A 15,395-nucleotide genomic window follows, 5' to 3' on the forward strand; every position below is an offset into this window, starting at 1 on the left:
AAATAACTGTACTTTTTCAATAAACCATGCATGTGTTTTAAAAATCAAACTTTGAAATATCATTATTCTTATTCTGTTTTCCTCTGTGCTTTCGCCTCTGCTGGGAGCCTGGGCCCCGGGGGGGCGACCAGGTTGCCCTGAGAGCAGCAGAATGGGGTGCCATGCGTGACTTTGTGGAATTGTTTTAAATAACTCTAGGTTTACAGAGCGGTGGCCAAGACAGGACAGAGTGTGTCTGCACACCCTTCATCCAGCTTCTCCCGTGTCAGCGGCTCAGACCCCACGGCACGCTTCTCACAGCTCAGAGAGCAGCAGTGCTGAGGTGCTACCGGCTGCAGCCTGTTTGTAGCTCAGCCATTGAGCTTTGTGTAAGGCCCTTTCTAAGTGAAAAGGCCCCGTGCAGCTGCGTGGAAATCTTCCCTCTGCAGAGTGCTAGACGCGTATTAAACACTCTGTGCTAAGGAAGTACTAACAGCCTGGACTCCTGCAGTGACAGACAGGTAACAAAGGAGACCTTGTTCTCAGCCAGCCCTGCATGCCACAGGGCCTTCCCAGAAGGGAAGGGTATTCATGGAGTGGGTCCCCTCAGCTCTGTCCTGCTGCCAGAGCCTCTTTCCCGGGGAGCAGCAGCTACCGCCACGGGGCAGAGTGGTAACATCTTGGGCAAGTCTCTAGGCCTCAGTTTCCCCATGTTCAAATTGAAAGCATTGGATCACCTCCCTGAGATGATTTCTGTCTCGGATATCTTAAAGCTTTCAGGCCTCTTATAATTTTGGGGGTCCAAAATCCAAGTTGGGATCAAGCCACTTAATCCACTAGCTGTCTTCTCACACAGCAGGGTTGTTTGTGGTTTAGCCTTTGGACCTGAGTCCCAAGGGAAAAGATCAGGCACTCACTCCTGTATTTCTTCACCGTGACACTGATCTGTCCGCTCACTCGCCCTAGTACCTGCGGGTCCTTCTGGAGAGAGCTGGCTGCTACGTGTCAGCCACGCCACGTGGGAGCCATAGCAGCTTATGGGCTCCACCTTTGCCCTGAGACACGGTCCAGCTGATTTCCTGGAATCTTTGATCGTGTAAGGGAGAGGGTGTGGGTGTACACAGAACCACGTGAGCTTCGGGCCACAAAAGCAAATAACCATTCCCTCTGTTTCCGGTTGGAAGCCTGTCCCTCCCCCGCCCGGGGGTGTACCGTGGCCAGTCCATGAGGAATGCCTCGCTGCTGGCTCAGCCCCCAAGACCAGGAAATGCTAGAGGAATGAAAAGAATGTAGAAAGCAAAGCAAAACGAAACCCCACTTGCTGTCACCTCTTTGGGTTTATGGGATGGGTCTCCTCTTTAGGTTACAGGGGAAGGGTCAGCCACCTGCGGGCCACACCGGACCTGCCAGCTCTTTGTACCAGGGTTGAATCGGAGCACGGCCGCACGCGTGCGTTCACATTGTGTCCGGGCTGCGCTGAGGATTGAGATGGAGGCCGTATGGCCTCCAAGCCTCAAACATGTATCGTCGTGGTGCTCTACAGATTTTCCGTTTGTTTGCCGGCCTCTAGTGGAGACAGTTCTAAAAGACACATGAAACTTATTCCACCACGATTTTCTTCTGAGCAAAGGACAGTAGGATGACTAGGAGGGGACCTGAGAGGGCGAGTGTTGAGGTAGGTTTCGGACTGGTGGTGTTAAATCACAGAAAACTATGAGCAACTTGCTTAGTTGCATCAAAACCAGACCCCACAGTGAAGGTCAGGCAGAGCTTCACCACAGTGGGGTGACACGAGTGAGGGGTGTCAGACTGTGAGGGACCCTGGACTGGAAGCATGAAACTGTGGGCTAGTGGGAAGACCGGATAGAAAATGTGAAGCTGGTGGCACCTAGAGTTCCAAGTCTGGGCTCGATTGTGACCGCTAACCGTTAGAGCTGTTTATGAGCGGCCAGCACCTGCACCACTTGGGCTCTGCTCTGCTCTGCAGCTGGACGCAGGGGTGTGTGTAGAGTGGGACCACTTACACGGCGGGCTGAAATGTGCCCTCAGTGGGCATGGGAGCACGTTTTCCTGCCATGAGGAGGGGGTTGGCTGGCCCTATGCAGACGAGAGTGGCAGGGGCCCTCTCCACAGAGTACTTGATCCCAAACGTGCCGGAATGCCACCAACCCTGCAGTGGTCACTGAGGTCATTGAGACTGTTTTGTCAGGCTGGGCACCTGGGTTCAGCATAGGTCCGCTTCTGAGGTGAGGGCTTCCGGGGGGCGGGGCAGCCCTGCGCGTGGCCTGGGTGCCGCTGGTGTGGGGAGGAGCCTCGTGTGGACTGAGCCGTCTCCCTGCCTGCCCCTCACCCACTGGCTTCTGCTCCGCAGGCTGGCGCCCATGCGGCTGTACACGCTCTCCAAGCGCCACTTCGTCCTCGTGTTCATCGTCTTCTTCGTCTGTTTTGGCCTGACCGTCTTCATCGGGATCAAAGGTAAGGTGCAGGGTTTGGTCATTTTATCACTTATAGTTACCTTGGTGCAGTGCTTTTCTGCCCGGCCCAGCTGTACTCACTTGCCCTTACCCGCCAAGAACCCCACGGTGCACCCGCTGGGTGGAGGGGTCCTGCTCCTACGGCAGCCAGGGCCTGGGTTCAGCATGGCAGCACTGGGCTGCCTTGACCGTATACCTTTTGTTGGACTCAAACATTTCTAGAGAGTCTGTTGTATGCCAGGACCTAGCCTGGGTGCTGGGGAATCCAGAACACGCTGCTGATGTGGGAGACGGGCCATGTAAGCGTTCCAGTACAGCGAGCGGTGGGGAGGGCAAGAGGCGCTGGGAACCGGCCTGCGGTGGCCGCAGGGGGGTGGGGGGGCTGCTCTGGCAGGAGGGAGCCCGCAGATGGCTTTAGCCTTGTCTTCAGGGTCGCAGGTGCTCTGCAGTCACCCCCATGCAGAGTGAGGGGAGGAGACTTGCGTTTCTGGGAACGTCGTGAAAACCACCGACGTCTCTGGTCCTCAGTTTTCCGTCTCTGAGAAAGGGGGTGGGATGCGGTGATTTCAGAGGTGTTTTCGAAGCTGAAATTGTTATGATGTGTGCCTTCAAAGCCTCGTTTCTTAACCTAACGCTTGGGCTGGTGACTGGACTGAGGAAGCGGAGAGGGTGGTTACTTAGGTGCTGTTTGCCTGCTGCGGATGACGGTGATGATGGTGACAGTGGTGATTGTAGCCAACCTCGTTTTCCTTCCCGCGAAGTCACCAAGGAACCAGTTACATAAATCACAGCACGAGACATACCCCTTATCTTGATTTTCACAACTGTCCCTTAAGATTCGTAGGGCGCGCATTAATATTCTCGTCTCCAGTCTCACAGGACCTCAGCTAACTGTTTCCTTAAGCCACTGTGTGTCTCACACGTGCAGGATTACACTCAACCTTCTCCTCTCTCGCAGCAACGAAAAGTGATATAAAGCAAGGCTTGAGATAAGAAAAACCATGTTAGGATTTCCACATCCCTTTCCTTCTTGCCATAGAGGACGAGTATTAGTCAGGGTTCTCCAGAGAAACAGACCGATAGGATGACAGAGAACCAGTAGGATCCTGAGAACTAAGTCTCGGGAGCTGCACGTGGTAAGACCCGTGAATTCCGTAGCACGGGCCTATTGCCACACTGCTTTTGCTGTGAAGGGAGTTTCTGGTCAGAAACAATGCGGTGTGGCATCCCATAAGAATGTGGATAAGGCATTCTGTAAGTCCTCAGGTGGGGGTTTTGACAAAAGCATTGTGTGCCTGGAAGGCAATTCCACACCCACAGTAAGTGTGCATTCAAATAAGAACAAAACGGGGTGGCCGGATGGCTCAGGTGGTTATAGAGCGAGCTCTCAACAACAAGGTTGCCGGTTCAATTCCCACGTTGTCCAGTGAGAAGCAACGGCTTGTGGTTGGAGCTGAGTTGCCAGTGGGCAACCGGATGGATCAGAGGTTAGAGCACAATGCTCATAACACCAGGGTCACCAGTTCGAGTCCCATATGGGCCACTGTGAGCTGTGCCCTCTACAACTAGATTGAAAACAACTTGACTTGGAGCTCAGTTGCGCCCCCTACAACTAGATTGAAAACAGTGAATTGACTTGGAGCTCAGCTGTGCCCCCCACAACTAGATTGAAAAAAACGACGACTTGACATCCTGGAAAAACACATTATTCCCCAATATGCCTTAATAATAATAATAACAATAATAATAATAATAATAAATAAGAACAAAACGCTGCACCTCCCTTGATGGACATCAGTCCACACTAATCAACTCAGCAGGTCGCTGCCTGATCATCCCCCGGGAAGCGGGGCTGTGTCCAGGATGCAGTGCTGGTCTCTGCTGCTGGCACGTTGGGCATTCAGTGGTGGCCGCAGCCAGGCCAGCCTTAGTGACGGAGGGCCAGGTTGCCGAGCCCTTGCATAACCTCCATCCCCGCCTCCATGGGTACTTTGCTCATGAGCCCACTGGGCAACAGCTGGGGGAAGGGGCTGACTGGCATCCAGAGAGTGGGTCATCCTGTCCACCTGATTGTTAAAATCCTCCTGTGCTGAGGTCACCTCTTGGTGAGCATTCATGTGGCTCACAAATATTTTCACATTTTTTTTGCCCATTCAGAGAGGTCTATCCACATACCTCTTTCCTTGTCACCATTTTTCCAACATGTTCCTTCCAAGTCCCTTACCACCTAGGCAAACCACTGGCCACAGCCCAAAAATTGGTGTATAATCCGAGCAAGGTGATGAGCCAGGCACACTGCCCCACGTTCTGCTCCTGGAGGATTTCCCATCACCACTGTCCTGCAGGGGTGTCCCAGGAGGGGCTGCCGTGCTGCAGCTGTCCCCTCGGGTGGTGCCTGCATATCATGCAGAACCACCTGTAAACCAGGCCCGAGTCTTCTCTTCCTCTGGCAGCTGATCTTAGAAAACTCCCCGTGGTGCCATAGGTGCAGGCAGGGAGAGAAGATAGTGTAGTCGGAGTGGGGACCGTGGGCATTGGGGCCACGTCTCCCTGTGACCTTCTGAGCCTCGGGCCAGGTCACATGTGTGCCACTTCCCTTTGGTGGTGGAGTGAATGCTGCTGTGCCCGCCCCGCTGCAGGGCCTGTTGCGTCAGGTAACACCCAGTTCACGGTGGGCGCTCAGGTCGCACGGTCATGGGGTGGCCCACGGTTAAGCGTTCAGTCTCCACTGAGGCCCAGGAGCAGCCAAGAGCTGTTCCTCCACGGAGGGTGGTTATCTGCAGAGGGTGGCAGGGCTGTGCCCCCGGGGCCTGAAGGCCTGCTCTCAGATGCACCCCCGGGGCCTGCAGAGGCTCCACACAGCGTCCCGATCTGTCACTGCCACTTTGGGCACAGGGGTCTGTGGATCACATGGTGCCAGCAGTGGAGCAGCTGGCACGGCAGCCCCGGCAGCTGCAGAGCCTCCGCTGGCTCCGGGACCCACTCAGAAGTAGCAGCTGTTGGGTCACAAGGTGAATGGGCTGGAGAAGCCGACCAGATGAGGAACATTTGCCCCCAAATCCAGAGGCCCATTCGGCGTCATGCCTGTTTGGGTTGTGTGAGGGGCCTGATGCAACAACTTCACCTCAGAAGGGCTGTCTCTACACAGCACACCACTGGACCCCCAGAAATTTCAGAGGTAGAAGGCCCCTGAATTTTAATGGGGTTTATTTCCCGCCTTCTGATACACTAATGTCTCACCAATACGTTTAGAGTAGTTGCTCTTTCTCACTCACTAGGTTACAATCATTGTAATGCCATCAGTATATAACGGACCGGCGTGACAGCCTGTGGACGGGGAGTGCTCACGACCTCTGTGAACTAACTTAGGACATTGGGCGACAGAGGCGATCTCCCCCTGTGGGACGACAGGGAAGGTGTGTTGCTGGCCTTGCCAGCTGAAAGCAAACTGCGTCTGCCGGGCCTTACTCTCAGGGACAGAATAAAAGCATTAGCCAGGTCAGTAGCTGCACGTCAGGTACCAGAGGAGGTGCGAGGACGTGCGAATTTGTTCCACAATGAAACCCCATCTGGCACAGCAGTCAAGTGGAATCACCACCTGGCTAAGCTTAGGATAAGCCACTGTCTTCTGCACGGGCTGCTTAGGCGAGTGAGTGGGATGTGGTGGAAGCTTTCAAGTCCTTGGTGGTAGCAGTGGCGTCTGTATCCCTCCAGGCACGCGGTGTTGGTTTTGGTTTACTGTTTTCCTAGGTAGTGGCAGTTCTGGTGGCTTCCACGTGGCCTTTCCCACCGTGATATAACCCTCACTCCACAAGTCTGGGAACCAGTATGGGGATTCTGCCAGCTGCCGAGTATGTCTTCCAAGTGTCCATCCTGGAACTGGGGCGTTAATGGGTGGCGGGGCCTGGGGACCTACTGGGTCAAGAATGTACCTGAGCTGAAATCCACGAATCACCTGACCTCCACACTCCCTACTTTGTCTGACGGGTGGATCCTTTGGGGGCTCCTGAGATCAGTGTCAGTTCAGGGCCTGTGTTCAGTCGTCCCCAAGATGTCTAATGATTTCCTTTTCCCCCTGTGCACACTTACCCTGGTAAAAGGCTGTAGGTTCCTTTGGGAGAGTGATTAACAGTATAAATTTTTGGCAGTGTAGTGGGTTGCCTTCTTGAGGGGACCCAGCCTCTTCATTCAAGGGGTTTGGGGCCTATAAACTGGCTCTAATCTGGCAACTGTTGATGGGCTGTGATTCTCTGTTTTTATGGTTTAGCTTAGACTTTTGTTCAGTTGACCTAGGACTTTCCTGCTTATACAGATCAAGTGAGAATTTAGTTGGCTTCCTATGAATTCCACTTCTAGGAAAACCATGACCAACTGTGTTTCCCTGAAAAATAAGCCCTAACCGGAAAATAAGCCCTCGCAGAATATTTTCAGGGTGACATTCCCTGAACATAAGCCCTAATGAGTTTTTTGGAGCAAAAATTAATATAAGACATGGCCTTATTTTCGGGGAAACACGGAATTAGCAATGCCAGAGGTCTGTGTCCGTCAGACTGTTCTGATGGCCATTTGCCTCCAGCGTCCATCACGGTAGCCATGCCCACCTCGCCTTTGGTGGCCGAGTGCCACCACTTGGCCCCTGCCACCCCTGGGCTCCAATTACTCCAGTGCATTTTGTTTTCCCAATTCACTGACCACAGTTCCCCCGTAAGTAAGGTCTGGCCTCCGAGAAAGAGCGGTCATAGAGCTCGTTAAGGATTCTGGGGGCTCCCCTCACACATTAATTGCACTAGTGGTGAAAGGTATGTCTCTGGAATGTCCTGTAAGGTCTTAAATGACAAACCACCCTAACGTTCCAGTCTCCCCATGCCTCTGAATCCCTTCCTCTGCATTAAAGCAGACAGGTACAGCCTTTCTAATTCACTCACCGGCGGCCACCTTTTGGTCCATGTTTTCGCCAACCAGCCAACCTATGAGAGCCCTTCCTACCTCCTGGGCTGCAGCGTTCAGTGCAGAATCTCTGCTTAGTGAGCCATAGCCATAGGTCCGGCCTGGTCCGACTTTATGTCCCTTCCATCATTGCCTCCGTTCCCACACACGTCCTCTGGTTTCTCTCTGCATACATCAGAAAACTCAGGGAGTTCTTTTAGGGTGTAGCACGCCTCCTCATGCTTCACCCTTTGTACCTCGCCTCTAGGGACCTGCTGGCACTTGAGTCTAATTATAGTTCTAGAAGCAAAGTGGGCTGGTCCTGAGGAGAACCGGTATTGTCCCTTGAGGCAGCTGCCTCCCAGAAGCCATTGCCGGTTTCCTGGGTAGTGCTGGGTTAATCGCTTGGAGGTGGGAAAGCCGCTTCCACTGGGAATGGGAGGAACTCTTCCACTGGCAAGGAAGACTCTTCACAGTCTAGCGGCTCAGTGTTCCCCAGTTTCATCGGGATCTTCCTGCATGTCCCCAGGACAGGACTCCATTCTGTCGCAATCAGTGCCCTCACTTTAACAGTGAGATACCCTGTGAGGCAGGGAGTTCACCTTGCGCCCTAATTCAGCCAGTTGCAGGATGAGCTTCTGGGTTTGATTTTTCAGCAATCTCAGCCCGGTGGCTACTGGAAATAAGGGTCCCCTGCCGGGCATACAGAGAAGCTTTCAGGTCATTTACGGGGCACTTGAGCTGCGAATTCAAGTTCCCCAGCTCATCCTTTTCGTTCCCCACTTTGTCCAGCTACATTAGGAGTGACCAGCCAACCTCATGACACTGGTGAGTTTTCCATAAATGTTCTCAAGTATCATAAACAGAGTCACTTAGCTCCTTGCTTCTTATAGGTGGTTGAGTAGGAATATCCAGCGGAGATGTTCTGCATCTTTTCGTGGACTATCAGTCTCTCTACGACTGGACACTAGCATCTGGTCATTAGCGTCTTGCATCTGAGCAGGTTAGAGAACCAATTCCAGAAACCCCAGAACCAACACAGGAAAGTCATCCTTAACCTTCTGTTCCTGTGGACCGAGGTTCTGTGTTAGTCAGCGTTCTCCAGAGACACTGAACCGGCAGCAGGCTGGCATGGTCACCGAGGCGCCCAGACAGCTGGCTCGCAAGCTCAGGGTGACCTGTGGGAGAACGAACGCACTTCTAAATGAAACCAAAGTCTGACTCACAGCGTCTCCTTTGATCACTTTTTTTAAGGCCAAGGCTCTGAAAGATTGTGGTGTAAGATCTTATGAAGCTTGTGTATCTGTCACTTCAGGAAAAGCCTTGATTATATGTTACTTTTTTTTTTAATATCTTCACCTTTAATGTTTTTGGAAAACTGGATTAACTGGATGAATAGATAAGTGTGTCTAAATTTTTAGCAGAAATCTTTATACTTTACGAAATAGGCACTGTCTGCATCATGAATGTTTTCTTGGATCTGCACTCCAGAGGGAGCCGCCACTGACAGCTCGTGCGGAAACCCAGGGAAACTGCCTGGTGTGGCGGTCGCATTGTGTTCACTGCTCTGGGACGTCACGAAATGTAGCTGAGTGGGTGTTGTGTGTCTGTGTTTGTATGTTTCTATGTTTTACATATATATAAGTCCTCTAAAGACACCGGGAAAATAAGACCATCTCCGTATAATGTATGAGTCATTTTCGGCATTTGAAAAAAATCAATAAACTAATTATCAATATAGATATATATAACCTGCTCTTTTCCTTCTCTGTCACACTTTAGGGCCCAAAGTGATCCAGACTTCGGCAGCTAACTTTTCACTAAATAATAGCAAAAAGGTAAGACTGGGTCTGAGTGGCAGTGGGTGGGGCTTTTAAACTTCCAGATCAATAAGAGATGGCCCTTCTTCAGAGGGTCCTTACGGCAGAACGCCTCGCCCTGGCTTGCTGCTCAGGCGTCATGTGTTCTTGTTTACTGAAGTGACCTTTTCTCCCTGTGACAAATACCTCAATGCTGAGAAGGGATGGCTGACACTTAGGGAGCAGCCGTTCGTTGCCAGAGGTGGTTAACTCACCCTGATCCCTCACATCTGCAAGTCTTGCTAGTTTATAAGCTCTGACGGTGCTCACTTTATGTTTTCCCAAGTTAGGCCGTGGGCTCCGTGTCCTATTTCTCACAGTGACAGTCCTTTCTAATGACTGGTGTTCCTACATGAACTCAGTTTAACTGAAAAAAATCCTTCTCTTCGTTTTTAATGTGCCTTAATTCTTCATCATCTTTAGAGAAAACAAAGGTCCTTCCAATTGGAGAATATTGTATTGTTTAATAAACACTAAGTTGTGAGAGCCTAGATAAGTAAACCTCTTTTTCGGCACGTCAAACATAATCTATATGTGTAAAACCGAGTACACTTGACTTGTATTCTCATGGCACCATAGCATGTGTGGTTTAAATCTGATTATTTGACCCCAAATATCCTCGTCTCTGTTCTCCCAGCTCCCTGCTACGTTTCCACCCTTACAATTTTCAAAAAGGCAAAAGGAGAAAAATGTCCTAAAACTTACACCTTCTAATTCTCCTTTTTGCTACTGCAAGCTTGAAAGGACCCCCTGTTTCGCCCATTTTCTTTACATTTCTTTAACTCTCAGACTGCGGATCTGATTCGAAAAGGTGCAGCCATGGAGTTTCCTGACTGGAGTTTGGTCTTTTAAAATTTCTGTCCCTCAATATATCAGTCTTTTTTCCAACACTGAACATAGCAGCCATCCTACAGAACTGACTTGCTTCCAAAAATCATTCTCATTCCTGAAAGATTCTAGACCAACTGACCATGGTTTCATGCTCTGATGGCCTTTGTGCACACTGCAGGAAGTTTTATTGAGGCCTGACACAAGTACTAAAACACAAAAACCACACATTTCCATTCAAAGACCATGCATTCAAATGATGCTTTTCTCTGGAGCAGCGGGTGAATCTCGCCGTAACCCACTGACGTTCGATGCCAGCATGGTGTTTTTCAGCTGAAACTGCACAAGTGTCAGTGACACCATGGTCCCCTCTAATTTTTGTTAAGACTTTCCTAAAGCTGAAAATAACAGACGTCCAACAGTGACATGTCTGGCATGTTGATACTGAATCAATGGTTCTTGTGAATATATTTCTTTGGTGTCCTTATGATCTTATTATATGGCTCATCAAATGCACTTTTAATTTTTTCTCCAAGATGGCTTTTTCTTGGTATTTAAGTAGGGGTATTGTCCCAAGGCTGCAGGCGGGAGACCGCCTGCTGACAGGTTTTCAGGAGAGACAGAATTGCAGCAGAAAGCCCTTTCTTTTTCTGGAAGGCAGAATTGCACTTACATTGTCAAAAGGAACACTACATGTTGTTTCTGTTTCAGCATCAATGCTCCAACCCTTTTGCTAAATGTAAATTTTGTATGTTAAAGTGAGGTATTTGGTAAGCTCAATGAAAAGGTCACATGGCTTAACTTTTTCTCTTTTTCCCTCAGCTAAAGCCAATTCAAATACGTTCCAATCCACTGTCTACATATAATCAGCAACTATGGCTGACATGTGCTGTTGAGTTGGATCAATCAAAAGGTATGAAGCCTGGTATTTTGGTCTGATTTTCCTTTGTACAGAACACCCCATTCTAAAGGTTGACAGAGCTTTAAAATCTTTTAACAAATGTTCAAAGATGTATTACAAGGATGGTCTTTATGCTTTATAGTTGCAACAAATTTGAAACCCCTTAAATGCCCTCCAGAGTATGTTATGACGCAGCCTGCAGGGAGAGCTGGGGAGAGCTGGTCAGCTTAGTTAGCTCAGGGAGAGCTGGTCAGTCCTCAGGGAGAGCTGGTCAGTCCTCAGGGAGAGCTGCTGAGCCTGCAGGAGGTGCTGGTCAGTCCTCAGGGAGAGCTGCTCAGCCTGCAGGAGGTGCTGGTCAGTCCTCAGGGAGAGCTGGTCAGTCCTCAGGGAGAGCTGCTCAGCCTGCAGGAGGTGCTGGTCAGTCCTCAGGGAGAGCTGCTGAGCCTGCAGGAGGTGCTGGTCAGTCCTCAGGGAGAGCTGCTCAGCCTGCAGGAGGTGCTGGTCTGTCCTCAGGGAGAGCTGGTCAGTCCTCAGGGAGAGCTGCTCAGCCTTCAGGAGGTGCTGGTCAGTCCTCAGGGAGAGCTGCTCAGCCTGCAGGAGGTGCTGGTCAGTCCTCAGGGAGAGCTGCTCAGCCTGCAGGAGGTGCTGGTCAGTCCTCAGGGAGAGCTGGTCAGTCCTCAGGGAGAGCTGCTCAGCCTGCAGGAGGTGCTGGTCAGTCCTCAGGGAGAGCTGCTCAGCCTGCAGGAGGTGCTGGTCAGTCCTCAGGGAGAGCTGCTCAGCCTGCAGGAGGTGCTGGTCAGTCCTCAGGGAGAGCTGCTCAGCCTGCAGGAGGTGCTGGTCTGTCCTCAGGGAGAGCTGGTCAGTCCTCAGGGAGAGCTGCTCAGCCTTCAGGAGGTGCTGGTCAGTCCTCAGGGAGAGCTGCTCAGCCTGCAGGAGGTGCTGGTCAGTCCTCAGGGAGAGCTGCTCAGCCTGCAGGAGGTGCTGGTCTGTCCTCAGGGAGAGCTGGTCAGTCCTCAGGGAGAGCTGCTCAGCCTGCAGGAGGTGCTGGTCAGTCCTCAGGGAGAGCTGCTCAGCCTGCAGGAGGTGCTGGTCAGTCCTCAGGGAGAGCTGCTCAGCCTGCAGGAGGTGCTGGTCAGTCCTCAGGGAGAGCTGCTCAGCCTGCAGGAGGTGCTGGTCAGTCCTCAGGGAGAACTGGTCAGTCCTCAGGGAGAGCTGCTCAGCCTGCAGGAGGTGCTGGTCTGTCCTCAGGGAGAGCTGGTCAGTCCTCAGGGAGAGCTGCTCAGCCTTCAGGAGGTGCTGGTCAGTCCTCAGGGAGAGCTGCTCAGCCTGCAGGAGGTGCTGGTCTGTCCTCAGGGAGAGTTGCTCAGCCTGCAGGAGGTGTTGATCAGTCCTCAGGGAGAGCTGCTCAGCCTTCAGGAGGTGCTGGTCAGTCCTCAGGGAGAGCTGCTCAGCCTGCAGGAGGTGCTGGTCTGTCCTCAGGGAGAGTTGCTCAGCCTGCAGGAGGTGTTGATCAGTCCTCAGGGAGAGCTGCTCAGTCTGCAGGAGGTGCTGGTCAGTCCTCAGGGAGAGCTGCTCAGCCTGCAGGAGGTGCTGGTCTGTCCTCAGGGAGAGCTGGTCAGTCCTCAGGGAGAGCTGCTCAGCCTGCAGGAGGTGCTGGTCAGTCCTCAGGGAGAGCTGCTCAGCCTGCAGGAGGTGCTGGTCAGTCCTCAGGGAGAGCTGCTCAGCCTGCAGGAGGTGCTGGTCAGTCCTCAGGGAGAGCTGCTCAGCCTGCAGGAGGTGCTGGTCAGTCCTCAGGGAGAACTGGTCAGTCCTCAGGGAGAGCTGCTCAGCCTGCAGGAGGTGCTGGTCAGTCCTCAGGGAGAGCTGGTCAGTCCTCAGGGAGAGCTGCTCAGCCTTCAGGAGGTGCTGGTCAGTCCTCAGGGAGAGCTGCTCAGCCTGCAGGAGGTGCTGGTCTGTCCTCAGGGAGAGCTGCTCAGCCTGCAGGAGGTGTTGGTCAGTCCTCAGGAAGAGCTGCTCAGCCTGCAGGAGGTGCTGGTCAGTCCTCAGGGAGAGCTGCTCAGCCTGCAGGAGGTGCTGGTCAGTCCTCAGGGAGAGCTGCTCAGCCTGCAGGAGGTGCTGGTCAGTCCTCAGGGAGAACTGGTCAGTCCTCAGGGAGAGCTGCTCAGCCTGCAGGAGGTGCTGGTCTGTCCTCAGGGAGAGCTGGTCAGTCCTCAGGGAGAGCTGCTCAGCCTTCAGGAGGTGCTGGTCAGTCCTCAGGGAGAGCTGCTCAGCCTGCAGGAGGTGCTGGTCTGTCCTCAGGGAGAGCTGCTCAGCCTGCAGGAGGTGTTGGTCAGTCCTCAGGAAGAGCTGCTCAGCCTGCAGGAGGTGCTGGTCAGTCCTCAGGGAGAGCTGCTGAGCCTGCAGGAGGTGCTGGTCAGTCCTCAGGGAGAACTGGTCAGTCCTCAGGGAGAGCTGCTGAGCCTGCAGGGGGTGCTGGTCAGTCCTCAGGGAGAGCTGCTGAGCCTGCAGGAGGTGCTGGTCAGTCCTCAGGGAGAACTGGTCAGTCCTCAGGGAGAGCTGCTGAGCCTGCAGGAGGTGCTGGTCAGTCCTCAGGGAGAGCTGCTGAGCCTGCAGGAGGTGCTGGTCAGTCCTCAGGGAGAACTGGTCAGTCCTCAGGGAGAGCTGCTCAGCCTGCAGGAGGTGCTGGTCTGTCCTCAGGGAGAGCTGGTCAGTCCTCAGGGAGAGCTGCTCAGCCTTCAGGAGGTGCTGGTCAGTCCTCAGGGAGAGCTGCTCAGCCTGCAGGAGGTGCTGGTCAGTCCTCAGGGAGAGCTGCTGAGCCTGCAGGAGGTGCTGGTCAGTCCTCAGGGAGAACTGGTCAGTCCTCAGGGAGAGCTGGTCAGTCCTCAGGGAGAGCTGGTCAGTCCTCAGGGAGAGCTGCTCAGCCTTCAGGAGGTGCTGGTCAGTCCTCAGGGAGAGCTGCTGAGCCTGCAGGAGGTGCTGGTCAGTCCTCAGGGAGAGCTGCTCAGCCTGCAGGAGGTGCTGGTCTGTCCTCAGGGAGAGCTGGTCAGTCCTCAGGGAGAGCTGCTCAGCCTTCAGGAGGTGCTGGTCAGTCCTCAGGGAGAGCTGCTCAGCCTGCAGGAGGTGCTGGTCAGTCCTCAGGGAGAGCTGCTCAGCCTGCAGGAGGTGCTGGTCAGTCCTCAGGGAGAGCTGGTCAGTCCTCAGGGAGAGCTGGTCAGTCCTCAGGGAGAGCTGGTCAGTCCTCAGGGAGAGCTGCTCAGCCTTCAGGAGGTGCTGGTCAGTCCTCAGGGAGAGCTGCTGAGCCTGCAGGAGGTGCTGGTCAGTCCTCAGGGAGAGCTGCTCAGCCTGCAGGAGGTGCTGGTCTGTCCTCAGGGAGAGCTGGTCAGTCCTCAGGGAGAGCTGCTCAGCCTTCAGGAGGTGCTGGTCAGTCCTCAGGGAGAGCTGCTGAGCCTGCAGGAGGTGCTGGTCAGTCCTCAGGGAGAGCTGCTGAGCCTGCAGGAGGTGCTGGTCAGTCCTCAGGGAGAACTGGTCAGTCCTCAGGGAGAGCTGCTCAGCCTGCAGGAGGTGCTGGTCTGTCCTCAGGGAGAGCTGGTCAGTCCTCAGGGAGAGCTGCTCAGCCTTCAGGAGGTGCTGGTCAGTCCTCAGGGAGAGCTGCTCAGCCTGCAGGAGGTGCTGGTCAGTCCTCAGGGAGAGCTGCTCAGCCTGCAGGAGGTGCTGGTCTGCTTAGCTGAGTGGCTGCACAGTATAGGTGCAGCTGCCGCAGCCTTTTCAGTGTGCTCATGGGAGAGAATTAAGTCCCAGTGCCTCAAGGCAGTAGATCTGTCCCCCAGGGACACGTGGTAGCATCTGGAGGCATTGTGACATTTTGATTGTCACATCTGGGGAGAAGGGGGTGCTACTGGTATCGAGTGGGGAGAGGCCAGGGATGCTGCTAACATCCTCCAATGCACAGCACAGACCCCACAACAAAGACGTATCTGACCTCAAAGTATCAGGGTGCCGAGGCTGAAAACCCCTGGCCCAGAGCATCCACAGTGTATAACGAATTAGCTCCGTCCATCTAGAAGGGCACTGGTTATCTACCATCCCCCGGGGAACTGAGAACATGGTCACCCGCTTTATTTTCTGTGTCCTGGGATTCATATGAGGGACTTTGGTTGAGAAAGAATTTGAAAAGATAACACGATGACCAGAGTAAATTCAGTGGGAAAAAAATGCATATTACAAAAATAAAACCCTTTTATAACATTTTTAAAAGATAAATAAATTTGATATTGCTGTGTATTTGTATGTCTAGGGTTGGGCACATACATGTTCATTATGGTTATCTTAGTGGTGGGATTATAAGTGTTTAATGCCATCTATATATTTTTTTGTTCTCTGATTTTTTTAACAATGAGTATATAACCAAAAAAAAATAAATTATGTATT

The 15,395-nt window shown here is 52.9% G+C and overlaps 1 protein-coding gene across 3 annotated transcripts in view; it reads left to right on the plus strand.

The window, feature by feature from the left end:
- The window catches only part of TMEM181 (transmembrane protein 181), a 66,244-nt gene that overhangs the window by 24,636 nt on the left and 26,213 nt on the right, over window positions 1–15,395 (plus strand). For 2 of the 3 annotated variants that reach the window (XM_033098096.1, XM_033098106.1), the window contains exons 2-4: window positions 2,351–2,454; window positions 9,162–9,217; window positions 10,889–10,979. In XM_033098096.1, the coding sequence (XP_032953987.1) occupies window positions 2,351–2,454; window positions 9,162–9,217; window positions 10,889–10,979 (251 nt within the window). Of the gene's footprint in view, window positions 1–481; window positions 501–2,350; window positions 2,455–9,161; window positions 9,218–10,888; window positions 10,980–15,395 lie in introns of those variants that run through there. The other variant, XM_033098115.1, reaches the window with a different exon arrangement.

The sequence above is a fragment of the Rhinolophus ferrumequinum genome, chromosome 3 (genome assembly GCF_004115265.2).
Source record: "Rhinolophus ferrumequinum isolate MPI-CBG mRhiFer1 chromosome 3, mRhiFer1_v1.p, whole genome shotgun sequence".
Lineage (NCBI taxonomy): Eukaryota > Metazoa > Chordata > Mammalia > Chiroptera > Rhinolophidae > Rhinolophus > Rhinolophus ferrumequinum.